Here is a 27,326-nt window from a genome sequence, read left to right as displayed (position 1 = left end):
GTGTATACAAAGTACAATTGGCTTTTACTACCGACGATTAAATTCGAACCTATTAGCGATATATTTCTTGAACCAATCTCATGTAGCAAGTACGGCGAAAGCATAACGTACATCATATAACACCGTAAAGATACAGCTCGTCCTGTGTTACTAATATATGCAATAGATTTATGAGTTAATAATAAACCTGCTGGAATATATGTACAATAAATAAATAAAAGAAAAGAAATGTAATAACATGTCAGGTCGAATATTTTCAGATGTTCTCAAGGACAAATCGATCTTCGGAGTATGACTCGATATCTTTCATCGTGATTTTACTTTCGAACACATTCTTTCGAACACATACTTTCTACTACATATTCGCTGCTTATAAAAGTGACATTGCGAATTTTTCTTAAAAAAAAAAAGGGATGCACGATAGTGGTTTGATATTATTTAATAGTTAGTTTAAAATTTGAACAATGTAGCAACGTTTACGATAATCAAATACTGCATGAAAAATTGTTTGAAGATTGCACTCTATGTATAAATAATATATCATATGTATAATCTATATTTTATATATATATATATATTTATATATATATAATATATGTATAAGTACCATAATATGGAGTGTTGAATATTACATAAAAGAATTTAATATGGGTAGAAGATGATATTTTCTTTCTTAGGAAATGAATTCTCCTAAGTATACATCGCCTCGAGATAAAATGTCTCCCCCTCCCTTTTTTACGTTATAATCTGTGCACAATATAAAAATTGTGAAGGTAGCAATGAACGAGTCAGATAATTGTTATTCAATAGCATGTTAGTTTTATATCTGATCGAAATAAAGTTATTAATAGAGTACGTGTACGATGATTATCGCACGTCGATAGAGAGATTGAGCTCCTTTTTTTTCCTTTTCCGTTCAATCATTTTGAGAATTCTTAATTCTAACAAAAAAAAAATGTCAGTCGCAGTTGTATAGCAAATACAAAATCAAGTTAATCAGTATGCAGTACGTAGGAGACGACAACGGTTACCAATTAATATAAAATAACAATTGCAGGGGCAATCAATCTCGGGCTTACATTCATTATTGGCGATTACTTAACGGATACCATGTACTTCCAGTTATATAGTCTCAGGAGGGTACAACTCTGATGCAAACCCATTCAACGCGAAATATGCAATGCATTTAGTGTCAATCGAACACTATACGTTAAACAATTATGCTAAAATTTTACTAAGTTAAAATCGCCAGTATTGAACTTAACCGTATTCTGCATATTTACCTAATAATATAAAACAAGAACACAACAAACTTCTTGGCATACAAAATACATTTTAACATGTAAGGTTGTATGTCATTCTTTTCTTCTTTTTTTTCCCCAAGTTTATCTCCCTACCCTTCGACTGTGTCTTCTTAGAATTATTTTTCGGATTATCCTTCCACATACGTAACGACAAACAATATATCAAACATTGATATTTCTCTTCATTTGCTTATCCGGAGCAGGTGTTTTTTTTTTAAACAAATTTCTCAATGTGTACATAATGAGTAATGAAGTTTCTTTTACACATGACGGTGATTTTAAATGTATGTATTTTGCATAGTGAGCAAGGGAGAAAGAGAAGAAGGAAAAAGGACGTTTAGGAGAAATAGCAAAACAAGTTTACCCGCTCTTAAAGAGGAGGATGGCTACCTGACCCAGGTAGAAATAGATAAAATGTCTTGTTTCGTGCGTCACGTAGCTACCAAAATTACGTCCTACAATGCAATGCCACGTTGGATTGTACTTTTTATCGAACTCTTTCTTGATAAATGCTGCAATATCCTGAAAGTCAAAACCAATGGATATTAATGGTAAAATCAATAGCGTTATTGATTTAACAATCTCATCCTGTGTATATTGACAATTCATATAATAGAAAATTTTCAGAAAACAAACTCGATCTCTTCAATATAATTTCGGTGAACATTACAATTTTTAATAAAAATTGAAGACCCTAAGGTCCGTTACATTAATAAGAAATAAATAAATAATTTCATATCATATTACTCCAAATATAAATTTGTAAATAATATCTTAAATTCTCTAGCTTCTCTTTGAATTGCAAAATCTATATATACAAATGTAATTTTTTCATTCAAATGTAAAACTTTATTTTTACTATTTTTTAGTAAAAGTTATTAATGCTTAACGCAAAGATATCAGTGAATTACTCCAATTTTATGACAAATTAAATTCATGCTTATAAAATATATTAAGTTTCTTAATAAATAAAAAAATTATAAAAATAAAATTAAATCTATTAGTAAATATATCTACTCTAATTGCGTTATAAATTTTCCGTTCTTTGCATAATACATTTGCCTGATGTTCACGGTACGTTATCTACTACATCTGTATACACCGGATAAAAGTATAAAGAGCATATACCTTTTCAATGTTATATTTTTCGAGAGCTTGAGTGGCACAATCAACAGCATCTTGCTGCATCTCCTCTGACATATCAGCATTCTTGATTACTGCTTTTCGGTCCGACATTTTGTTTGTTCTAGAACACAAGATACAGCATTGTCACATACTACAGCGTTGTCATACTATAAAATCTTTCTAACATCTCTCTAACGTAAACACTATGCGAGAGAGACACCTCGGTGTGTCTTAGTCAAGAGTGTAATCAGAAAATATCTCTACAGACGTATGTACGACATGTCGAGTCACTTTAGGACGAAACACTTTGAAAGCGGCGTAAAACCCCCCAAAAAAGTATAAATTTAAACGAGTTTCGTAACGCAATAATTCGCCACTGTTTCAGAGAATCACGCCACTTTCAAAATAAACGACTTATTTATAAGCGACATTTATCGGCGTTTTGTGCTCGCAGCTTTAAATGCCACAAGGGTGAAACGCGTAAATCGACGGCTGGCTGTTCGACAACTCCCCGAACGAAGCAAAAAAATATTGGGGGAGGCTCAACCTGGGCCGCGGAAAGCGCACGACTTTGACAGTAGCGTACACGTCCAACGCCGGCATGACAATACGGCGGCGAGTGTTAGGCAAGGAGTAACGCTCGCTCCAGGTAGGACAAAGAGAGAAAGATAGAGAAGGAAGGGAAAAATAGATAGCGCAGGCGGAGAGAGAAAGAGAGAGAGAGAATTCTTGCTCACGCGAATATCGGTGCGATGCACAAATAGAGAATGAAGCAGAACGAGGGAGGGAGGGAGGGAGGGAGAGAGAGAGAGAGAGACGAAGATACGGATACCGATAGAGCGAGACATTTAGAGGACGAGAAAGAGAAAGAGAGAACAGAAGGGGAGAGAAGCGCGAAAGGCGCGGGAGGACAGTGTTTTGTCGATACGAGGACAATAAAGAAATGGCAATTCGGCCGGCACGCGAGGTGCACAGCTCGCAAAAGTGGGTCGTGACGATGTTGCTCGTCCTGGCGCCGACGTCGACGTCGTCAGCACCGTCCCGGCGAGGAAAACCTTCACCATTTGACAGAAGAAAACGCGCGCGGACACCAGACGAATCCGGCCGCGATCCGGTCTCGACGAGTTCGACTCTTATGTATTCGCGGGGGAGGGGAAAAGGACGGGCATACATCTCTCTGATACATCAGCAATATCTTGTTCTCTCTCTCTCTCTCCTTGTTAATCTCACACGTGAATCGTACGTTTTCTCTCTACCTTTTCTCGTTGACGCCGTCTCCAGCGGATGATCACACACGATATAACAGGCTCGCCCTCCTCTCCCGATCCGGTGTGAGCAAGTGTGGCCGTACGCGAGTCCGGCGAACGCCGTTTATTTTAAGCGCGCGCGCTTATATCTCCTGACACGACGGCGAAACGTGTGCGACACGAGATTCGGGTTGTCAAACGGTCGATCCTGCGACGGGTGGATTGGCGATCTGCCGACTCCTGATGCTGGCTGCCTCGGAAAACACTCGGAGAAATTTTGGGCTCGCTGGCTCACGGGGGCCTAAAGAGAGGAACGACAACTCCGCGACTCGGGCTCCGGACTGAGAGTACGGCCAGTCGCCGCGCCGCGCGATGCCGGCTCGCGATTGGCCGCCCGGCAGGGTCTTCTATCAGGGTCTTCTATCGGACCGTCATGCACCGCGCGAGGCGACGCGCGAGAAACAAATGTGCGCCGAAAAAATCCAGACCGAATTTGTTTTCGCGTTTCCAGGCGACGTGGCTATAGGTTCACCTGACAGTCCTTGACGCTACAAACGCTTTGACTTTCGAGGCATTTCAGGCATTTGTAGCGTCAAGTGGACCGTCCATAATTCACGTTTCACCGGTCTTACTTCGAGCATGATGATTCCGAGGCATATATAGTTCTATGTTCTATCTAAAAAGATTGTTGAAATTAGTATTTTGGCGAACGAACTACACGATATTCGAACAATCGATTGGCTGGCAGTACCTTAATTATAACTTTGAAAGATATAAAAAGCGCGTCCATATAAGTACATATCGATCCGTTTCAGATTTTGTTGAACTTTGCGAAATTGAAGTCGGTAAAGATGAAATCGTTGATATGATTCTCCACGATGAGGTTCCTAAGATAATGCAATTTTTCAACTAAAATCGAATTTCTGACTTTGTCCCGATACTCCCGATCACATAACGAGATTTTTAAATCAAGATTATACATAGGTATATCGTAATCCTCCAAGAATCTCGAACAGGAAATTATCATATAAGTAGAGCCCGAACGATAACTTAATATATGTAGATAAGTCCGTAGGTATTTCAAGGGCTGGATCAAGCGCGGATTAATTACGAATTTAAACTGTAACATTTTCATTTTGTAGTACACCTTTTTGTATTCAGCAAGATAATAATGTTTCGCGAAATAATCAAGTAACCTGCATGACTTTTCTGTCTGCGACAATATTCCGTACGATTGAAACTTGTCTCAGTATAATTTTAATGTAAATAATTCGAGACATGTTTAAATAGATAAAGTCGCGTGTCAATGACGAGAATGAGTATTTTCTTCTTACCAAGTTTTTTTCTATCTATGGACTATGGATATTGGTAGTTGTCCGACTGATATGCAATAATGATGCTTTGAAATTTGAATTACTTCTATTGTAATTATAACTTACCAAAATTGGAGATGAAGATGATGAGAAAAATGTAGAAAAGGAAAAAAAGTTTGTTTAGAATCAAGGCTCGGAAATTCGCTCTAGCTTAACCGAAAATACTTGCATATATAAGCAATTATACGCGGATGAATTATTAATATTTCGCAATATTTTTAATTTTTTTTATTGTTCATTTATTTTGAATTAGTTTTTTTGTTATAATTTTATTTTGTTTTAGTTATATATATCAATATATATATATGTTTTCCTCGCAAATGAAAGGCAACTTTTTCAGGGCGCACGTGTACGCCTTTCGCAACTGAAGGGTTAATATACAAGGACGATACATACGTTCCGAATCAGTCAACGTCTTTACAACAAATACTTTTGTCAAGATATTATTCCCGAGCAGAACAACAGATTATGATATTGTCAAAATGAATCATAACTAATCGAAAAGTGACTTTTAATAATCAATTTGGAATCATTTTGATGTCATAATTACTTGTTGTTCTGTTCGGGTTCATTACTGATACTGGGATCGTGCACGCTTCGCGCGGGAGGAAGCATGATATTGCACGCGCTGGATATATAGCGAAATATACAATATTATATATAATAAATTAAAAAGAATGTGTTTCTTCTCGTCGGCTACATATTTTCAGTCACCGCTTGGTCCGTTACATTTTACGTACGTACAAATTCGTCGTGTGTAAAATTACAATATATGCATATTATATAAATATTTCCTGCGATACGCGCACTGCGGCTGCAGTCGATAGAAACATTGACGAGGCAAGCTGAATAAGGGCAGTTTGAATTTCGTATTTTTCAATGCTAATTATGCAGGAATAAAGGTAAAGAAATTTCGATCGGCTTTGTATTGGCTCGCCTGGTCAACGTCACTCGTGTGAATCTAAGTGTCAATCTCAAGTTGGCATAGTGATACGCGGCACGCTGCGCCGTTTTTCACTGGTTACACCGGTGGTGGTCCGTTCGGATAGAAGGCTATCGGTGTGAAGCTCCTCGCGAGATTGTTAGAGAGCATACAGCTGTAGTCTTCTTCTGCAGACGGTACCAGCGATGCAACGCCAAGCAGTAGCAGCATCAGCGCTTGGATTGGGAGAGAAACTCGTAGAACTCGTCCTAAGAAGCGATAACCACGTGCCAATACCGTTCGGTCTCTTTCGTCACCACTGTAACAGATTTCCAGGAATGGGATGTTAAATGGGATTGTCTCGTTGAGGTTAGGTACGAGAGCTAACATTTTTTTCTTCTTACAAACGACAGAACTTTATTTATCTATTTAATTCATTATATATGACAGAATTGTTGTTAAATTTGCGTATGATATCCTGATAAATAAAGGTCTATCACGTGAGAGATTAATTGACAGATATCATCACGAAAAAAGAAAACAACATACTCTGTGCCGGTGGCGTGAGGCTGAGCAGTCCCAGAGGCAGCTTCGTCGAGCAGCTACAGTTCAACAAAACATAAAACACAAACAATAAGATACTGTGCAAGTGGTTACTACAAACACCGACGAGACGAGATTTTATTAAAGCGGCTGTTCCGCTGCTCAAAGGCAACTTATTTCGTGACTGTCAAAGTGTCAAGTGGACCTGGTCGACCTGGAGGTAATTGAAGAACGGTGACATTACCAACTACTTTGGCTGTACCAAGGATAACAAACACGATCACATGTAAACACTGTCGATAATAAAATAATGATTATCCTCGGAACAATCAAATAATGGATTGGTAATATCATCGTTCTTCAATTACCCCCCGGGCACACTTGACAGTCACAGAAAATTTGTCCGGCCGTCTTTAATAAAGAGACACAGTCCGCTCCGGACTCCCGGTGCGTTCTCTTTAGCGTCGAGCCACGATCGTCGAACTGTGTCTCCTAGCTGAACCAGAATACCTCGTCGCCCTGGTCGGTGCTGGATAACTTAATTACGCGTGGAAGTGCCATCGCGATGACTTGTCTCATCATCGGATGACGCTTCTCGCTTCAAAAAATTGATGTGATTTTACTAATTTGTGCAATAATTAAATCTACGATAAACGCTATACACAGATATAAAAATAAAGGTAAAGATCGCTTTTTATCAGGTAACGTATAAAGGTGACAATCGTGAAATCTATAAAATACAAGTACCCCACCATATCAGCATTTAGTACAGTTTTTTAATTAAATTATTTAAAGATAAAGAAGCTTTCAATACTATACCAAATGTGTCGCGGTTTTTAAGACTGAATTACAGTGATAAAAAAATTCATATTAAATAAACATGAAAAAGATTATGCCTTTTTCTGAATTTTTAAAGAATTGATTTTTGATACAAGCGTTTGATAGTAGAGATTTACTTTATATATATTTCTCATATAAAACATAAATACTAATGTATATAATTATATCTATGATATTTTTATAAAGAGATATAATTATAGGATTTTTATTCATATGGTAATATAACATACTTTCATATGTGCGCTTGCGCCGCCATCTGTTCAGTTTTCACTCAATTACTTGAATTAGTCATTCGCGGCGCGACAAAATCCATCGGAGTCGAATCGAGATTGCTCTGCGGTTTTTACTCTGTGCAAAAGTTATCTGAACGTAAAAGTAAATGCTCTAACGTCGAACAAAGTGCCCAGGTTACCGTTGTAACATGTTAATTTTACGTGCGCGATCATAATTAACAACAATCATTCGAATTTTCTTTCCGGTCTTTTTAGAGCATTTTTCCATTTCGCTTATAGCGTCTCTCATGCAAAGTTGAAGCGGAATAACATCAGAGCCAGAAGTTTGCTCCGATCAAAAACTCCGATGATGATAGCTGGATGATAGCGCGGTAATTTATAGTTTTTATTTGTACTTTAAAATCATCGTAATTTACGTTATCGTAAACATAAGAGCTTGTGATCAATATCGATAGAACGTTTAAAGATAAAATTTTTCAAAATAACGCATTGACTTTAAGTCTCATCAGACGAAACACTCGAATGTGTTACGTATAGTATATTTAACTCATCATGTATCGCGTGGTATATTTAATTCGTATGTATCGCGTATAAATTCAATTTTTAATCAAGATAAAGAATAAGCTTTCAGTACACCAAATGTCACGATTTTTAAGATTGAATTACAGTGATCAGAAAATTCGTATTGAATAAACATGTAAAAAATTTCTAAATTTTTAAATAATTGATTTTTGATACATTAAACGATTTGATATTAGCGGTTTACTTTGATTCAAGCGTTTGATTATTCGATTTCGGCACACACAAGTCACCATACTAATTTGTAAATGCTTCGGAAAATTGATAAATTTTTCATAAACATGCCTACTATTGCGCGTAAAAAGATTAAAAGAAAAAGAATTACATCGGATTTTATTTAATGACAACTTAATTCGGCGAATAATTAGAAATTCTTTTTCTCATTTTCAATTTCAAATTCTTTTGCTTTTTAAATTATTACGGTAATATATATATCTTAATGTTACACATCGATTGCATCTGGTGTTATACTATATCTATTACAAAATCTACTTCTGCAGGCTTATACAAGCTTGATAATAATATAGATAGATTAATGAATTTATATCATGGTGACCACTGCTTTGATTAGATGTAGATTTATTACAAGTAGAGATAATTTAGAGCTTACGTCATGTGAGAGAGATGCGAGAGATGTAGACGTAGCGGCGAGACCGATATCCCGCGGGTCCAGCCCGAGGGCAGCCCCCAACTTAAGGGCGTAGATTCCCGTGAGCCTTCTTAATGACTGCAACCTTAATCGCAATTCTTGCAGACGCGTTCTGGTTTCCGTTTGCTCGTCCAAAAGATGATTAGTCGCATCCTGTAACGATATTACTCGCGGCTCGCAACGCTCCAGATCACTTCGCAGTTCCCTGAAATAAAAATAAAAAATATGGATTTTGACGTATTACCCACACAGCATGAAATATTTTTTGTGAATAATTTTTTGAAATATTTTAATTAAATATTTCAAAATATTTTGTAAACATTTGTAAAACATTTTAAATTATTACATCAAAATGTTTCAAATATTGTAAGAAATATTTCTATTGAAATATTTCAAGAAATAATTCGAAAACTCTATACATATATGCTAGACATATTTATATATTTCAGAAATATTTTATAAAATATTTTCAAATATTTCATGCTGTGTGGGTGATTTACGTATAATTTTTTATATATTATGAATTCGGTTACTTCAATATATACTGATTCTATCGTGTCGAGAAAAAATTAATAGAGATCTTTACCTAAATTTATTATATTTTGCTTCCAGGATATTGGTGGATTCGGTCAGGTCGATCGGTTCACTCGCCCTGATGCTGACCTCCGTGCGTTCGAGCCAACTTAATAATTCCTCGATAATACGATAAAACTGGCGATTCGTCATGAGGGCATGCTGCAGCTGTTCCTGCCATTCCACGGCGGCTGTACAGATTTTCTCCCATCTGCCGTTTGCCACTGCCAATCGGTCACGAAGCTCCTTCGCACGTTCCGTGTCCTCGGTATGATCGGCTAAGTGAGTACCAACTATATTCAAACTCGTCACGATACTCCTGTGACTGTCGAGATCCAATAGAAATTCGCGATGATCTTGAATCACGTCCTCCAATTGTTCTATATCATTGGGCGGCGAGTGTTGCTCACTCTGCGTACCCTCGGCATACTCTAACCATTTGTCCAAACGCCAAAGATCATTGTCCAGTTGAGCCCAATTACGGCGAGAGCATAATGGACAAGTCAATCTGCCACTATCGCTGCAATAGATAACACAGATTATAATTACGATTTTATGACCAGCCAAAGTCGAAATTCTAATTGTAATTTAATTCATAAATATTTTAAGATTATGTATTATTTGGCATAAATTATGTGAGTATTTCTATCTGTTAAAGTTGCAAATATCTAAAATTTGCTTAATGAGATCGTGAATTAATTTATTTTGAAGTTGGAAAAATTTATTAGCTGCATACAATTTTTTATTGATTATTTATTATATATAATATACGTAAAAATTTTAGAGTTTTCCGGGAATATTTTTTTTATTAGTAACAGTAAATTTATTTTGATATTGAATTCAACTGTTATATAGTTAATTACTCACTGGTCACATGGAAAAGCGTAAGCATCGGTGACAGGTGATCTGTATAGGATAAGGGATAAGCGTTATTTTAATTGGTTTTGCTAACAATAAGGATTATATTGTTCACTTAAAAAATTATTGCAAGCCAGTGTTATGCATCCATATTAACAAAATGATGAGGCTTAACTAACACAAAAAAAGAAGCGTTTATGATATTCTTATAAATGATATAATGATTATTTATTAATAGAGGTATTAATTCAAATAAATTCGATATTAATATGAAAATTAAAAATGACCTAAATGGATAATCAATACATATAAGATATTGTTAAAGTTGAATATCACTCACAAGAATATGTAAGAGTTTGTAACGTACGCGTGTGAGCTAATATTTTCGGATATTGTTTTAAACTTTCAGAAAGTACCACATTTAATAAGATATAAAAATAAAAAGTCCTGCGCGTGATCAAAATTATATTCATTTTTAGCAGGTATGTTGCTCGCGATCGAGAGTCGCGCGTTAAACGCTTTCACCTCTTCATTGCTTCATTAAACGGATAGAGAGAAAACAAAAAGAAATAGACATTAGAATGCTGCCCCCCCGGGGCATCTGAAATATCTATTATTGTCTATTTTATCTTTTTTTTGTTTTCTTCTTATCTCGTTCAACGACGGAGAAATGAAAGCGTTTAGTTCGCGAACCAAGTATTGGATAAACTTGATTTACATAGATATATCGATTCGATTTAAATAATTTTTTCTATAAATTTGCGTTCACATGACGAGAATTAATTTAGGAAACTCCTGCTTCATGCAATCTTTGCTTCTTACAAAACTTCGAAATTAAACATTTAAACGTTGAAGTGAGCGTGAAAGAAACTTTACCTGAGCTCTCTGATTTGCTGTTCACGTGCTCTTGCTAGTGCAATGAGTGTGTCGTATCGAGCTATTAGTGTTGTTACCTCGCTACTTTTAGCAGCTCCTAAACTCAATTTGTCGTCTTCCATGAGTAGATTATGAAGGTGGCGTACCAGTTCTATCGAGGACTGGCAACTTCCGATTAGTTTAGCCTGTAATAATCCCGTGAAACTTTAATAAAATAAGCGAACAGTATGTTTAATCGAAAATAAAACTGAAAATCTTACGATAGTTTTAGCAGCCGCGTTGAGCCCAGGACCAGAAACAGGATCAGGCGTTACCGCTGCTTCCAAAGCATTTAGGGCATTATTGCATTCGTTTAACGCAGTTTCCAATTCCATCAAATATGCGTCACACGAAGTCATTCTGATAAGTCTCGGTAGAGTGTCTACTTGAACCGCGGTGTCCTGCTCAAATTTCAAAGTCTCCACCTGCACCGCCTCGTCAACCTCTGATCTTTCTTGCGTCTCCAGTTCCGCTTTCAGTGCAGTCACTCGCGCCTTGATATCCCGCCACAGGAGCTGATATTCGTCCACCAGCTCCTGAATCGCGGCCACATCGTCAGGATTGCTTTCCTGCATGACTCGCAATGCCAGCTCGTCTGCCTTGCGCAGCGTAACGTTTTGAGTATCGAGCTCTTCCTCGATTTCGCACAACTGTTGACGCCTTCGTCGCAAAGACGATCTCTGGTCGGGCGTGGCGAGATGCTGCATTTGCGTTAGACGGACATCCACTTGCGTCAAGCCCACTACCGCGGTACCATGCGTGGACACAAACTCGCGATAAGTCCTCTGTTCTCGTTGGATACTCGAGATGATAGCGTTGATTCTTGTCTCGAGAGCCAACCATCTGTCAATTATCTTTCGCGTCTCGGCCGTGAGAAACCTAAAGTTGTCGGGATCTAATCCGGACTTGGCTAGACGCCCAAATATCTGTTCGAGGATTTTCAAGGCTTTCTGATGTGCTTCAATATCCTTAGCAATTGATTTAGCTTTCTCGGTTATTTTCTCCGATTCTTCTTTCGAGATCTCTGTAAGATCGTTCTCTAACTCCAACAGAGAGTTCTCCGTCTTGGCTAGCCACGGTTCATGCTCGCAACTGGTTTTGTCCAGCTCTTGCAGCAGTTTCCAAATCATCATGATTTTTCGCTTGCGTTCAGTAGATTTAATACACACGACTTTCCATCGTTTCTCCAGACTTTCCATACCGTTCTTTATCACGTCCGTGTTGAAGGAGGCTTTCCATGTGTCGCAATCGTTTAACAGGATTTCACATAAATTCAACACCTCGCCGATATTACCGCTTTCAGCTTCAATGGTGGTCTTAAGATGGTCGTGATCCTCAAGCTTTTTATCGATACTCCTCTGCTCGAATTTCTCGATAATGATAACCTCCGATAATTGACTTTCGACACCGGTCAGCCAAGTCCGTAAATCAGTTATCCTCTTCAGCAATGAGTCCATAGTTTGAATTAGATCGATCAGTTTGTTAGCTCTTGCTTTACCGCCGGCCATTAGACGATTCCACTTCTCGTTGACGTCATCTAAAGATTGCTGGAGCTTTGCTTTTTCCGTCTCCTCGGCGACTTCTATTAGCTCTTGCCCGGTATTCTGTAACCACTCGAGCTCGCGCTGTTTCAAGCTCATCTCCGTCTGTAGCTCGCACTCGAGTCGTTTCACCGCCTCTTCAGGTTCATCCAGTGCCATCGTGTCGTAGTCCTGCGCTCTGGTTGCCGCATCCTCCATCCACGACAACAATTTGTTTAACCTGTTCTCCCATCGACCATGAAGAGCACAGCGTTCGCCAAGCTTATATGCTAATAAAGCTAATTGATACTCAAGATCACCGTGTTGTTGCGACAGAAGCGCGTCTTGTTGATTTAATGTTTTCATGTCACTCGGGCTCAGACACTCCCTCAATTGTTCCGTAATTACACCAAGAGATTCCAAATTGTGTTGCGCGTCAGCTAGACGAGTTCTTAGATGTTCAAGCGAATCAAGTTGTTCCTTCGTCTTGGATAAACTTGTTGGTCCCGCGTGGAAGGCCGCGCTCAATGTTTGACCGATTTCTTGGAAGGTCGTGACGATCGTCTCAGTTTGCTCGACGTGCTCCTCGTGCAATTTTTGCACTCGCTGAACAAAGTCCCTCCAGGTTTCCAGACCGGCTCGCAGATTCGCGATTCGTTGTACGTGCGCAGCGTGTTCCATGCGTATCGAGACGGCCAGCGCCTCGTCGCAATTAGTTAAGAGGTATTCGTGCTGCTCTTGAAGAGACTCTATCTGAGTCTCGCCAACCGGAATCTTATCCAACAGCGCCTGAATTCTCTGTAGAATCTTTTCGAGCCTTCTCAGATGAATGAACTGTAGTTTCATGCGCTGCCGTTCTCTTTCAATCTCCTTCAACCATGCTAACAATTTCCTTTGATCTAATTTATATTTATCCCAGGCCGATATCCTGTCACGCACTGCCGTATGTCGCTCCAATATTCTCGCCAACGTCTCATTGTGGAGATTTGTCAAGGCGTTGAATTGCTCGGCGACCGATCGATCACGATCCTCCCCTTGTCGTACCGTCAATATGAGATTCTGTTGTTCGGGTAAAAGTTTTCGATGTACCTCGCAGAGATTCCGATGCTCCGACAAACTGTTGTAATCACCTGGCATACCGCTCGACAGAAAATCTTGCACATGCGTCAGATATTCTTCCCAGAGCTTTAACGCGGCGATCATATCTTGCGAGCGAATCAGGCGTGTTGACAAGCGGTGATATTGCTGAAAAGTTTCTTGAAATACGCGCTGCCATAACTGAACCACCTCGACCACTGACGGTTGTTGCACGGAAACATCTAACGCGCGATCCTTGATGGATTGAAGCTGCGGCTCGGTTCGCGTTAACGCGAGTAAATGGTTTCGCAGCACCGTCAGCTGTTCGTTAGACTCGCCTTGACCCACCGCCGTCAGACTCTGAAAAATTAACAGACAAGTCCTTCTGATTACGACCGATATTCGACGGGTTCTTTAAAAAAATGGACAGGGAAATAAAAAAAGTTTATGAGCTAATTTGGCGCGCGTGAATGGTTCCGTGAATTTTCGACAATCATGTCGATCGATGTGCTGGTTAAGTATCGTTCTTACTAGGCGCTTCGAAGGAAACGTGATTCAACAACGTAGCGATGTAGTTAGGTATATTCTCCTGGCAAGTATAAGGATCGTATTGAATCGCCTTTATCTGTCGATCGACGTTGACGATGCACGCCGTAAATTCCGTCGGGAAACTCGGAACTCGGCGCGGCGCGCGGCGCCGCTCTCAAGTTCGAAAGTTTCGGCCGACGCTGTGTGCACGAGTGTTGCAGCCATTCAGCTGTTGCGGATTTCGTGACTGATGTAATTGCCACCACGGGTTAAGCCCTTCGGCCTTGACATAACAAATTGTTTCGGAACTACCGCGATTAAAATATAAACGCGCGTGCGAAGCGATGATCGAGGTTGTGCCAAGCACCAATGGTGCGCCGCTTGAGAACTGATGGACGCGTTAGTACGTCAGACTAAAGCGACCTAACGCCGCGGGTCTAACTATCACCTTCCGAGCGCAAGGGAACGTGTACATCGATCCTTGAAAAATGTTTTAACTGTGAGAAATTCGAGGAAGGCCTCGTTCTTCAAGGTCCTGAAGCCGTTTCGTATGTACGTGCCAGGATTAACCAACGCGTTGAATACACACACCCGAGAAAAATACGTGGAGCTATCATATATATGTTTATAACTCTAAAGTTTGATATCAAATTGAAAATCGAAATATCTTACACTCGTTATAACTTGGTAAAATTATTTTTTCTGATTTTTTATATTAGGTAGATAGCAAAAAGATTTTTTATAAATCTACAATTTTTTTTAAATTTCTTTATGAAAAAATCGACACTCATAACACCCGAGCACATCGTGTTATAAAAAAGAAAGAAAGACGTTTGACTGGCCCGCAGTTAGGGTAGAAGCAAATGCAGCATGAACGAAGGCATGTACCTGTTGGACCGAATCCAGGAAATTTTTCGTCTGGCATAGATCACCGCGGGCAAGTTCCTGGTTGAGGACACGAGCATCCACCGTGTCCGCAAGGGTCGACAAGGTTTCTCGAACATCTTCGAGTCGTTGACCTAGCGCTTCGACTTCGCAGTGCAGCGGTCCACCAGCGTCCAAACCCACATCCGATGCGATCTGTGCCACCAGACCGCGCAGTTCCGCTAGTCTTTCTTTGTGCTCCGCCAGTGTCTCCTCGCAAACCTAAAAACAAGTTTAAAATATCCAAGCTTTAACGCGCGTCTGCATTCTCCTCAAATTTTTCACGCGGAGCTTGTTTTTTTAATTTTTTTCGTTTCGAATGTACTGTGTCCAATATACGAAACATAAATTTTATTTTCTATTTAAAATTATTTTCTTATTATTTTATATCATATATTTTTACAATTTATCTTATTTAATTTTATATTGTATTTGTATTTTTATCATTTTGATACGAATCCATCATATCAACATTAATAAAAAAACTTTAATAAAATCATTTCTCTTGCTCAAGATGCAGTCAAGCGAGACAGATCTAGAACGGATCTAGAGTCGTCTACAAGAAAAGCACGTGTTTATTTCTCTCTATCGATATTTATAGGCATGCATGTATATCTATTACCCCCTTCTATGTGGGAACCAAGTTTACTATGAAAACGCTATACACGCGTTTTTCCGGAACTCATTATTACATCGTTCTCGTTGAGAAATACATTTTATATAAAAACATGATTATCTAAGATAATCTTGATTAAAATAAAAAATTTTTTTATATAATTCGTGGTTCGCATAATTTAGTTATTTTTTTTTTATATAACAAGACGTTTGTGCTAAATTAGAAAAATTTCTTTAATTATTAGTAATCTGCTAATAATTACACCTGAAGATGCGAAAGGGAACGATACATCTGCGGCTGTATCCCGACAATTAAATACTCGAACCCGTAATTATTCGAAGAGGTCTGAATAGTTATAGTCACGTTCACGCGATGAACGTATTGATTTAATCTGCGTTATTCAATATCTCGCTGTGGTATAGTGCTTAGCTTTATTCTACGATGTTGAGAAATATATCAAAAGATATAAGCTGATACATCTTTTTTTTTTTTATTTTCACGTGAGATCGCAACATTGTTCCGAAGTGCTCAAATGGAATTAAAAGGATTTATTTTTTCTTCAAGTTTTTTTAACGATAACTAGATAAATGGATGCATATGTTCCTTAACATGCATATACATTATCAATCACAGGGCAAGACCGTCGCATATTCGCACGAGCACTAATATCCGTCTTTACAGAACACGCTTATATGTTATTATTTCATCAACTGACAATGAGCGGTTACCCTTGTATTTTACAAAATACAAAAGGACATTTCGATTTTGCACAAGGACACTTTCGATTTTATTTGTACAGTTCTTTGTGTTTAACTTTCAATGCAACAAGCTTGGAAATGGTAATTTTTCTAAGAGATTTTTATATATAATCCAAAATATTTGAAATTTTTCTTCGTAACATTTAACATGTATTTTTAAATAATTTGACATTAAAATTCAATCTGATCTAGATTTTGTCACTTAAAAAAAATTTTTTTGTTAGTGCGACAAATAAAAATATAATCTCAGAAAAGACACACGCTATTTTTTGCGTCGTAAAAATTATTCCTGTCTATTATAATCGGCAGGAATCTTCGGCTAGTAGTAAATATTTGCGGCCTTTAAATTCCATTGTCCTTCTATTTGTCCGTCGTTTTACCTTTATTTCTTCCGGCGTGCACATGTCTTTACTCCAGATTGTCGCTCATGCTTTCTGCTTTTTGTCGCGCGTTCTCATAAAGTTCCGCTCCAGAACTAGGCGAACACGTGCGGTACTGTACCTTCTTCTGTCGTCTAAGCACATGGTCCGAATTGCCGTTGCGCATTTCACATACGCGTACACATGTACAAACACATTCCTACGTATATCACGCACGCGATAGATTTACGCTCACGCACTCTTGCACGCGTGACAGATGTCGCGAATGTTTAAACATTTCCTCAGAGAGATAAGAAGGAGCGATAACGAGAGTGCGCGCGTTTCCGACGAGATAAACGATACTTTGAGAGAAAACGTATCGGGAGCGTGAATGCCGGATGCTGTAAACGCCGCAACGCCCTGGACCGAACTGGCGTAGTTCCGAGGGATCGATGCGCACGTCTGTGCGGCTCGCCCTCTTGCCCCGTATTCTCTCCACGATTCTACCCCTGCCAGCCGGCACGCCTGCGAGCGTGAGCGAGGGGTGACGATGATGATGAGTCGACTCTTACTCTTGTTCGTTTCTTTCTCGTATACCGCGATGATATCCCTGTACAATACTAGTGCGCGCGCAGTTGGGGACGATGACATCATGCGCTTCTCCATTCAAGGGATGAAAGCGCGTCTGTTGCATGTCCCTGACTCATTCGTTATCACGATACAAGAAAAATTATTTTTATTCTGACATATATTGGTTCTTTCACTGTATATATGGAGAATATTAATAATATTTAATATTTTTTGTCATATAATATTTACAACGCTTTATGATGAAGGAATAGATTACACGCTTTTCTGTATTGGAAAACGAATGCGCGTCTGTTGCATGTCCTTGACCCGCTCGTTATCGTAACAGAACAAATTCTTCATTCCGATATATTAACATATAGAGAACACGAATTATAAAAATATTTAATATTTTTTAACAAATGTAACATTATTTATTTATGAGAGAACAAATTGCGTTAACTTAAAAAATTAGGAAGATGAAAGAAAAAACAAGAGAATTGTCAAAAAATTATATTTGATTTTATATTATATTTCTCTTTTATTAATTTGCATGTAGTAAATAATTGAATTTAATGTTTGAAGATATTATTATACGTTTGATTTAATTAAGACAAATTAATAATTAATTCATCATAAACTCTTTTGTAATATAATATAAAAGATATGATTTGAGCAACTAGTCTTTTAACGTATTTCTTCATTTTATGACTTTGTAAAATGATTATCATATAATGCAACTCTCCTTTACGTGAGTAAAAAGATTTGATCAATATCTTTCCATATGCTGTTTATACGTAGACATATTTAAAATGTACATAAAATTAAAATGAATTAGCACTTAAATATGAACGCAAAGAACTGATATCCCAGCTCCAACATTATTTGTTTGCTAAACTTTAAATGAATGAATAAATCATTCGTTAGCGATAGAAAAGACATGGTGTTTTAAAACTACAGTTTTAAAACTTGGCTGAAATCTCTCTATATTCTCTTCAATATTAAAATCTTTATTTTAAGAATCGGCGTTACCTCTTACATAACTTTCTAATTCTTGCGAAGGTCACTGCTGAACCGAAATCTATTTGCTTACTAGTTATCAGCTATTAACGCGTCTCGTCACGGTCTTCCGCGATATAGAGATTAGCAAGATTTTCGAAAGTGGACTACTTTTAAAGTAAAGATTTCACATTTAATTTATACTAGCGGCAAAGGATTTACGACATCACCTACCTTGACTTGCTTGACTGCTTCCTCCGGTGGCAAATTTACCACACTGTTCATTTGTGTGTCTACCCAGGCCTTCACCGCGGCGCTAGAGTCTCTGTATTGTTGCCAGAGCCGGCACGCGTGTTGATATCGGGTGCAAAGGGCATCCAATTCGGCCCTTGTGTCCTCCCAAGCCTGTACGGCCTCATTTACTGCGGCGTCGACCCTCTCGCAGACCTCTGCGGCGCAGCTCTCCCGCAGAGGCTCGGCAGCGGCACGTAATTCGCCAATAAGAACTTCTCGAGCACCCAAATCGCCGTTTAAACCCTGCCGTTTCAAGAAAAAAATAGGAAAAATATATAATATATTTAAATATATATTTTTTAATATATCATATATTTTTCCTATTTATTTAATATTCGTGAACATTTTAAATATTAGAAATCAAACGGTTATTGTTATTTAATCAAATAGATTCGAATTTTGATATAAAATACTAGAACAATGAAATCGGGGTAAAAGATAATTTTTGTAAGTATATATTCATCAAATATTTTTTATTATTATTAAAGATGTTTCCAATCCTGATTTAGAAGAGACGTAACAGTGTCAAAGTTGAGACATAACGCATAAAAAATATTTTTCCATTAACTTTTGATTTTTAAAGAATACGCTGTATATATTTAACAAGAAAGAACGAGAGAGAGAGAGAGAGAGAGAGAGAAAGAGAGATTCAACTTATTTTTTCATAAATTAAAATCTCGCAATTCTCTATGTTTATTTTTATTTTTATTCAACGTGATGTATTTCAATTTTAAGAATCTCACACTTTGTCTATATAGGTGACTTCGCGCCAAACAATTCAAAGAAAGTGCCGCTTTTGCTTAAAACACGCTATAAATAAATTCGCGGCACGAGACTAGCACGTTTGGAGACTTAACATGAATTCGGTCAGAACATGGTTGAACTAATTTTGTGTCGTGTACTCGAGTTCGTTCACCTCGTGAATTTTCTAAGAAAAGGCACGCGCGAATGCATTATCTTATTATTGAATATTAATTTTCATCAAATATAAAAAATCTACGCTATCACGTGAAGGAAGATATATTTTATAAAAAGATTTATTTTATTAAAAGATGTATTTAAAAAAAAAGTTATTTAATTACAAATATAATTTATGGTAGGTATTTGCGACTATTTTATTGTGTTTTACTTGTTTCTTTACATCGGTCGTATCGTATGTCAAACTAGATAAATATTAATTACCGATCAGTCAACGTTAAAGAACATTCTGACAATCTGAAATTCTGGCAAGTCGGGAAGATAAATCGATAGCTAGTACATACTAGAAGAGGAAATCGTAAATATACGCTTGGGCGCGCGGCTACGGTGCTCCTAAACACACGCTTCTCCACGTGCCACAGTTTACATACCACGTCATATAACGCTAATGACTCCAGTCATTTATGTCAACTTTTGTAATTATTTCTAAAGTGGGCTAGTAAGCGCCAAGTCATCATTGATATGCAGTGCACGCGCTATGTTTTGCATTGCGCGGTATATAGAAATTTCAAGTACACGTCATCTAAGACGATATATCTATTTCCGTGCCAAGATTCTAAAGAATGTGAAGATCGTTCGTGCTATCTCGTAGAAAATAATATTTGACTCGTTAACATCATTAATTAACTGAAATCGATTGTACTTTACAAAGTCGAGAACCGTCTTGCGTATTTGCAATTAAACGCGATTACTATTAATTTTGTACAATTATAATGCACTCAACATACATCATCGTACCAATTATTGATTTATTCTTCTCTCAAAAACTCGCATAAAGTCTTCTACATAAAGTCATTTATTCCAATACTTTTCGTCGTGTTTAGTATCGCGTTTATGTTACGCGATAATTTCAGAACTGATCGTAGACGTATCATTATAGGTGTGTAATTTTATGTACGGATCAATTGTGATAATAACTACAATTATACACTTATTTGATGTAATTGCGTTTATATATTTCGATCAACTACATGCGAACGAGAGATCGCGAGCTATGCGTTCTTTGCTTTACATACACTATCTCGTTACAGACGACCTGTTGCTTGTAACGACTTCACGCCTAACGTAATATATGCTGATTTAATACGCATCGATGGATAACGGTGCATAAGTTTGCTTCATAAGTCTCGTCGCGACTCGTTGATTTGCAACGGTCTCGCGTGTAGAAAAAGGAGAAAAGGGACACGATGATCCGGCGGAAATAAACCCTTACGAAATCGTATTCTCGTATGCGCATTCGCATATTTGCGGAGAGTAATCGACCGCCTTCGGAAAGAAATATTAATGATGATCTTAAACGCCGCGGGGAATCGAGAACTTTTTCCGAGCTTTTTCGTTGGAGAGCCATATATCACGCGCATTGGTTCTTGTTCGCGTAACAAGGGTGACTGTAAGCGTTGAAAAAAACTAAAGTGACTAAACAAAAGAACTCATTCATGCGACTATAAGACGATTAAGCAATGTGTCATAAAAACGGATACAAGATAATAATTCTTAAGAAGGAAAGCCACATACGCTACGCAATAAATTATTTTTTTGTATGTAAACTTTCGTAAGAGTAATTGGCCGTTTTGTACTTTCATTGACGCGTGGAACGAACTAACGTCAAAAAGACAGTGGCATTTATGCCGGTCCCGCACGAACGTACATCCGGTTTCCTTTTACAGATAATGCATGATTGCGCTCATTTTACGCCGATGGAGCGTTTAAAAAAAAAACCTCATCATTCGGTCTACCAAGCACGCGAATCGTAGTATCCGCCACGCCACTTCCGATTTCGTTCTAGATAGAAATATAACTAATTTCAACAACTTTATCAAATGTTTACGTTTGCGATGATTGTCATTGAAAACTTATTGAGTAATCACTAAAAACAAAACTTGTGCGCTTAACTTCAACCCTAACACTACACAATAACTTTAACTCCGGAAATTCAGTTCCAAATATTCTTCATGCAATCCGTAGTGACTTGGCACGTGTCACGCGGAGCGAAAACGCGACCGCACCATTCAGGAAAGCACTCGCCGTTCGCGAGCGGGACGTGTTACCTTGAGGCTATTTATTGTGCTTCGTCTCCGTCGTGGAATTCCGGCGTCGGAGAGTCGCGCCGGTTCGTAAAGAACTGCGAGGCCTCATTCGATCGCGTTTATCTTTCGACCACGACCGGGCGATAATGCAGGTCGAAACGTAACAAAATATTTCGAAAGATATGAACGGGTTCACGGATATTCTCGGCAGCGACGTCAACGTGACCACGGATCCCGCGGCACTGATAGGCACCGCGGCAGCGTACGATAACGCGACTCTCCTAAGCCGCGAAAATGAGTAAGAGCGGGAACGCGACGCCTGCGCGCGCTGAGAAACGCGACGTTCACGTAACGCGTGTGTATAATCTGTATCACTGATAAGATTGGTTTGTATTTATAGTCGGATTTATTCGATGATGTCATAAAATTGCTACGGTGAATAGGATATCTAACTGATCATTCGTAAGCTACATGAAAAGTTAGTTGAAAGTTTTGATATTACGTTCTAGTAATCTCTCTTGTCCAATATAATTATGTATTTTCTAATTAAACTATTAATTAATTCTTATTCACGGTAAATAATAAATGACATTAATGAAATCGCTGATATTCCGTAAAATCATTACAAATCACTGATGATTTCATTGATATACCTCAATATTATTATCAATGAGTAAATTTTACATTGCTCTACTTTTGCGTAAACCGGTATAAATAGTAGAAGAAAATAACTCACCTCAAGGCGTTCCGTGGCTTTCAACAGTCTGTCGTAATCGACGGAGCCTTGAACGGTTAATAGTTCCATCATGTAATCCGCTTCTTGAACAGACTGTTGTACCATTTCCAGCTGTTTTTCAAAGCGTCGCCATAACTCCAATCTATTCGTCAGCAACGAAAGCAGATGCGCGCATCTGGATTCAAGCTCGGTATGTATATCCTGTATATTAGATAAGTCTCTTTCTATGCTCACCGGCGACACCGTCACTCTCATGCCGGTTGGTAAATTATGCAGCATTTGTCTTAATGCCATTAGATCTTGCCAAAGAACAGCTAATTCGTTTGCGACAGATCGACAACGATCTACAGCCGCAGCCACTAAATTGCTTTCTTGTCTTTCGCTACCCTCGCATTGATCCAATATTGTCGACAATCTTTTGTGGGCCTTCCTAAAGCGACTTAATCCACGTTGGAGGGCCTGAATCTTTTCTCTAAGCAGCTGCGCCGAATCCAGCTCTTCACTTATCTGTCCCTCTATACAATGCGCCGATGATAATAAAATTCCGACTCTTTCGCTCTCCGCCGCTGGCAGAAGACCTAATCTACCTATCTCGTCCTGAATCAAGGTGATCCTTTCGAACAATATGGTGAGTCTCTCTACGTACAAGTCGAGTTCCTCCTCTGTCTTCAGCACCCCGTGAAAACTGTTGATGGTCATTCGTAATTCATTCAGTTCCCTCTCGAGTAATTTTAATTTCTCATTCGACGAGATCTCCTCTGAAGAAATGCTGCGAGTGACGTCTTTTTGAATCTCATTGATTTTATCACTGACTTCATTCCAACGATCCTGCAATTCGTAGTGAAACTGTCGCTGTAACATTTCATCCGACAGGGGTATAATTCGTAGAGCCTGTTCGAAGTAATTGTCCGCTTCATTACGCATGTTATTGTGAACCTCATATTGCGCCTTCAGTTCCTGCAAGCGTAATAAAAAATTGCTATAGATTTTCAGCCGTAATGTATTTTAAGATTTTTTTAATTATTCGTGCAGTGTATCATTTTATATTTGGTGATTATAATTCTTTAAAAGCAACGTCGTATTTTTCCTCACATTATGCGTTTAAACAATATAATTATTAGAATTTGGAGACTCGAGAAATGTAAGTTAAATTTTTAATAAAAAAAACATATAACAGCGACAAAACGATGACGATAACGATAAAAATGAAAATAACGTTACGTAATATAACACTTTCGTTTTCCAATTTTAATCGTACTAAAAATACGACTTGCGTGGAAGAGAGCACATGTGCTTTCGATGGCACGACGCCAAATGCGTTGGAAAAACAGTGACCCAAATACAGGTATGAATACAGTCCATCGATAAGTCCATCGATATTTTTACTGGATTACTAATTTATAAATATATCTACAAGAATCTAGAAATGGAGAGAACGCTTACCCAGAATTGACGCATAGAACTTCCTGACGGGTCGCGCAATGTAGCAAGTTCCTTCTCGGCCTTTGTCATCCAGTTTTCTACGCGATTCGTCAATATTTCTTGATTGTTCCAACTCTCCCTAAAGGCCAGCAGTCTTTTCAAAGAGGATTCAATATCATCTTGTAGCTTTATGATCACATCTAAGGCTTCACCGTATCGGTCTTCAGGATCCTCAATGTTGACGAGATCACGAAGGCTACGGGCCACGCCGAGTAATTGAATTAATCGTGCATGATGAGTTGTTACGTCCGATGATAGAGACTAAAATGTAACAAATTGACAAATTAAATTTAAAATGTACACACCACGGATTCGTTAATATAAATGTTAGAACTTTAGAAGTATTAATATATTTACTTGATATAAGGAGATGTATTGCTCATAATCGGTCGACGTCACTGTTTGAAGATCAGGAACTCGTTGATGTGCAACTTGAAGCCATCCTCTTTCTTCCTTTACACCTTGCTCGAGTAACATCCATCGCGACGCGGCCAAGGCCATTTGTTGCGCTCTTGAAGCTGCCTGATCGAGCAATGCCGTCGCTTTACTATGTAATTCTTCATGCAAATAGGAGTGTTTGGCTCTGGTTTCAGGGTCTAAATTGCCTTCCAGCGATTCGAGAATCGCGCGACAGTGATTCAGATTAACGAAAAATTTTCTGTGCTTCTGCATCTCCTCCTGGAGATGTTCCAAGCTTATCGCGGATATTGGACTGTCCAGCAAATTTTCCGCGATTTCGATAATTTGCGCAAATTCCTGAAGAGTTTGCTCGTACTCTTCGGCTAAAGTGAGCAATTGGAGAAGACGCTCTCTTTCGATACATATACCATGTTCGATGATCTTTGTCATCTCGTGCGCGGCGTAAGTTTCTTCGGGTATTATCTTGCCCGGATGATCACGCAGTAATTCGCGAGCAACATCGAGAAGTCTACTTGTTTTCCACATATGACAGTGATTTATGTTTTCCAATTTATCGAGTTCCTGTAATTTCCATCCTGTAGAATACTCGCTTTCGATTATATGATCGAGCTGTTTACGTTGTTCTTCAATTAATCTGTAACAAGAATTATAGTCATAGAGAAAAAAGAAAGGATTAAACTAAAATTTTATTGATTTTTTATCACTTTTACTTTTATTTCTGGATTTAATGAAATACAAAATAATATATTGCAAAGATTTATTGAACAAACTTTTATTTATCACAATTTTTGCGTAATATCTCACCTGTATATGTTATTAATGCCATTTAGAAATTCATCCCATTTAGCGAGTTGCTTATTAGCATGCCTCTCTCCGTCAGTAGTAACATGCTCGATAATTTTCATCTGGTGCTCCAGAGCATCCACACATTCTTGCAGTTTTTCCCGTTCCTCTTTCGGATAATTCGACTCTAATTGTTTCCAAATGTCATCGAGTTCACGGATACTTTCTTCTACGTGATTCACCTCGTCTTTCAATTCAACATACGTTTTAGCATCCTCGTGAGAAGGCCCAGTGGGACATTCTCTGTTCAGAAAAATTCGATATTCAATAGTTTCTAGCCAAGTCGAGATTGTTTCGACGACTGTAATGAGAGTTTCTTCGACAACTATTACATCATTCTCTTGAACAGCATTTCTTAGTTGCGCTAATTCTCTACGAACATCCGACGAGCGTACTTCCGCGAGTCTCTCCGTAGTGACTTCTTCGAGATGCGCGATATGCAAGATGTTACCTAAATGACTCGATTCGTTGGTATTTTGTAAATTCTTTACTCGGTCAGTTATTATTTTAGTTGCTTGCATTGTTTGCGTTCCCTGATGTTGCAATTTAGCGCTATATTCTAAAGATTCCTTTAAAAGGAAAGCCGCGGATAAAGCTTGAGGATACGATACTTTTGGTTCTTTCCACTGCGCTTCTGTCTTTTCGTATGTTTCCGCGCTGGATAAGGTCGATACTGCTGGCGTTTCGGATATTACTTCGGCGTATGATTTGATCTCAGCTCGAAATGGTTTAATGTTTTCTTTTTTCAGAATAGGTTGCTCAATTTCTATGGGCGTCAATGGCTCTTCGGTAGTGTCCATTGGTTCGGGTGACTGCATAGATGTGATTGCGGACGATTTTTGCTGATCCGACGACATTAATAATGATTCTACCGTCGGTCTACTAAGTGCAAATGATTTTCGCACCGTTTCTACTTCAGGTACTATTGTTTCTGGAATGTTGTGAGTCGAGTCGATCACAAATGGATCACTCGTCGATATAGATACTATTTCCGAGGTAGTTGAAATATCCAAGGGTGTTTCCTGAATGCCTTCTTCATGTCGATTCGCCCTTTCTATTACAGTTTTTAACGCAGTATCTTTTAATTTTATATCTGATTCGGTCTGAGAAAGATGTTCGGTCTTATGCTTTCTCTTTCTCTTTTGCCGTTTTGCTGCCTTTTTATCGTGCTCGGTGACGCCTGTATCGTTATTGAGATCTTCGGCAATTGTGGTATCCTGCGAAGTATCGGCCGTTTCCTTGCTACTAGACGCAACACTATCGAGCGTGTCACTGGCGGATAATTCTATAGTCGCGTGAACGTGAATTTCCAATGATGTATCCGAAGTATCCTTTTCTGACATTGAAGAAGGCGTAGATTCTTTTGTCTTTACAATAGTCTCCAACGATTTTGGACGATCTTCCATCATAAATATTTCAGAAATTTCACGTTTTGTATCTTTTTCAGATGCTTTTATTTGTGCGATATTTTCTGGGACTGTTGTAGAAATCTCTGGTGTCAGCTTATTCATAATTTCCTCTTCTTTTACTTTCTCTAAAGATTTAATAATTTCTGGTACTTGTACATCAGGTGCTGCTGGAGTTTCTACTAAATCTAATAAATCTACTTTCTTTTTCTCTTTTATCTCTTCTAAGGTAACTGTAATGGATGCTTTGCATACATCTTCTTTTTCAATTATTTTTGTTTTAAAATCTTTTGTAGGTACTTCAACGGTATGAGTTGGAATATGTGTTGTCTGTTGAGATACCGATATTGTCTCGATTAATTGTTTCTCTTTTTTTGGTGATGTTTGTACGCTGATTTCACATACTTCGGGAATATTTTGTACACTCTCTTCGATTTGTGGTATTAATTCTTTTGCCTTTATTTGCACTGAACTGTCAATGGTTTCAACTTTCTTCGGACTGATCTCTGATGTCTGTGATTCTCCCTCGGTAGTCTGTTTTGTTTCTTCTATGCTAGTTTGAACAGATTCTTCGCATACTTGCATAGGTTCTGGACTAACTATTGGACTCGTTTGCATCATGGTCTCTTTG

At 38.3% G+C, this 27,326-nt stretch overlaps 2 protein-coding genes across 2 annotated transcripts in view; both read right to left on the bottom strand.

Annotated features, from left to right (window-relative positions):
• Nucleotides 1-796: 796 nt before the first annotated feature.
• On the bottom strand, nt 797-4,050 carry LOC105455154 (dynein light chain 2, cytoplasmic). Its single transcript, XM_011698247.1, has 3 exons — nt 3,686-4,050; nt 2,433-2,550; nt 797-1,826 (listed from the first exon to the last, which is right to left on the bottom strand). Exons 2-3 carry the CDS (start codon nt 2,538-2,540, stop codon nt 1,665-1,667), a joined length of 270 nt encoding a protein of 89 aa, XP_011696549.1. The 5' UTR covers nt 2,541-2,550; nt 3,686-4,050; the 3' UTR covers nt 797-1,664.
• A 1,667-nt stretch (nt 4,051-5,717) lies between these two features.
• The window catches only part of LOC105455153 (nesprin-1-like), a 90,444-nt gene continuing 68,835 nt past the window's right edge, over nt 5,718-27,326 (bottom strand). Inside the window, 13 exon segments of the mRNA XM_011698246.1 lie at nt 5,718-6,290; nt 6,521-6,573; nt 8,777-9,020; nt 9,402-9,908; nt 10,256-10,294; nt 11,123-11,307; nt 11,383-14,118; nt 15,175-15,432; nt 18,744-19,046; nt 22,545-23,501; nt 23,988-24,287; nt 24,384-25,080; nt 25,251-27,326. The exon segment at nt 25,251-27,326 is cut by the window's right edge and continues 20 nt beyond it. Of these exon segments, the coding sequence (XP_011696548.1) occupies nt 6,071-6,290; nt 6,521-6,573; nt 8,777-9,020; nt 9,402-9,908; nt 10,256-10,294; nt 11,123-11,307; nt 11,383-14,118; nt 15,175-15,432; nt 18,744-19,046; nt 22,545-23,501; nt 23,988-24,287; nt 24,384-25,080; nt 25,251-27,326 (8,575 nt within the window). The 3' untranslated portion in view covers nt 5,718-6,070.

This window comes from Wasmannia auropunctata, unplaced genomic scaffold, assembly GCF_000956235.1.
Source record: "Wasmannia auropunctata unplaced genomic scaffold, wasmannia.A_1.0 LD335921.1, whole genome shotgun sequence".
In the NCBI taxonomy this organism is placed as follows: Eukaryota; Metazoa; Arthropoda; class Insecta; order Hymenoptera; family Formicidae; genus Wasmannia; species Wasmannia auropunctata.
Note: the sequence above shows the minus strand (reverse complement) of the source record. Positions and strands in the feature narration are given on the sequence as shown.

Excerpts from the sequence above, each read along its gene's own strand:
- LOC105455154 (XM_011698247.1), bottom strand. The coding sequence starts at position 2,540 with ATGTCGGACCGAAAAGCAGTAATCAAGAATGCTGATATGTCAGAGGAG. Across the intron at positions 1,827-2,432 it reads AAAAATATAACATTGAAAAG|GATATTGCAGCATTTATCAA; the intron begins GTATATGCTCTT and ends TTTGACTTTCAG.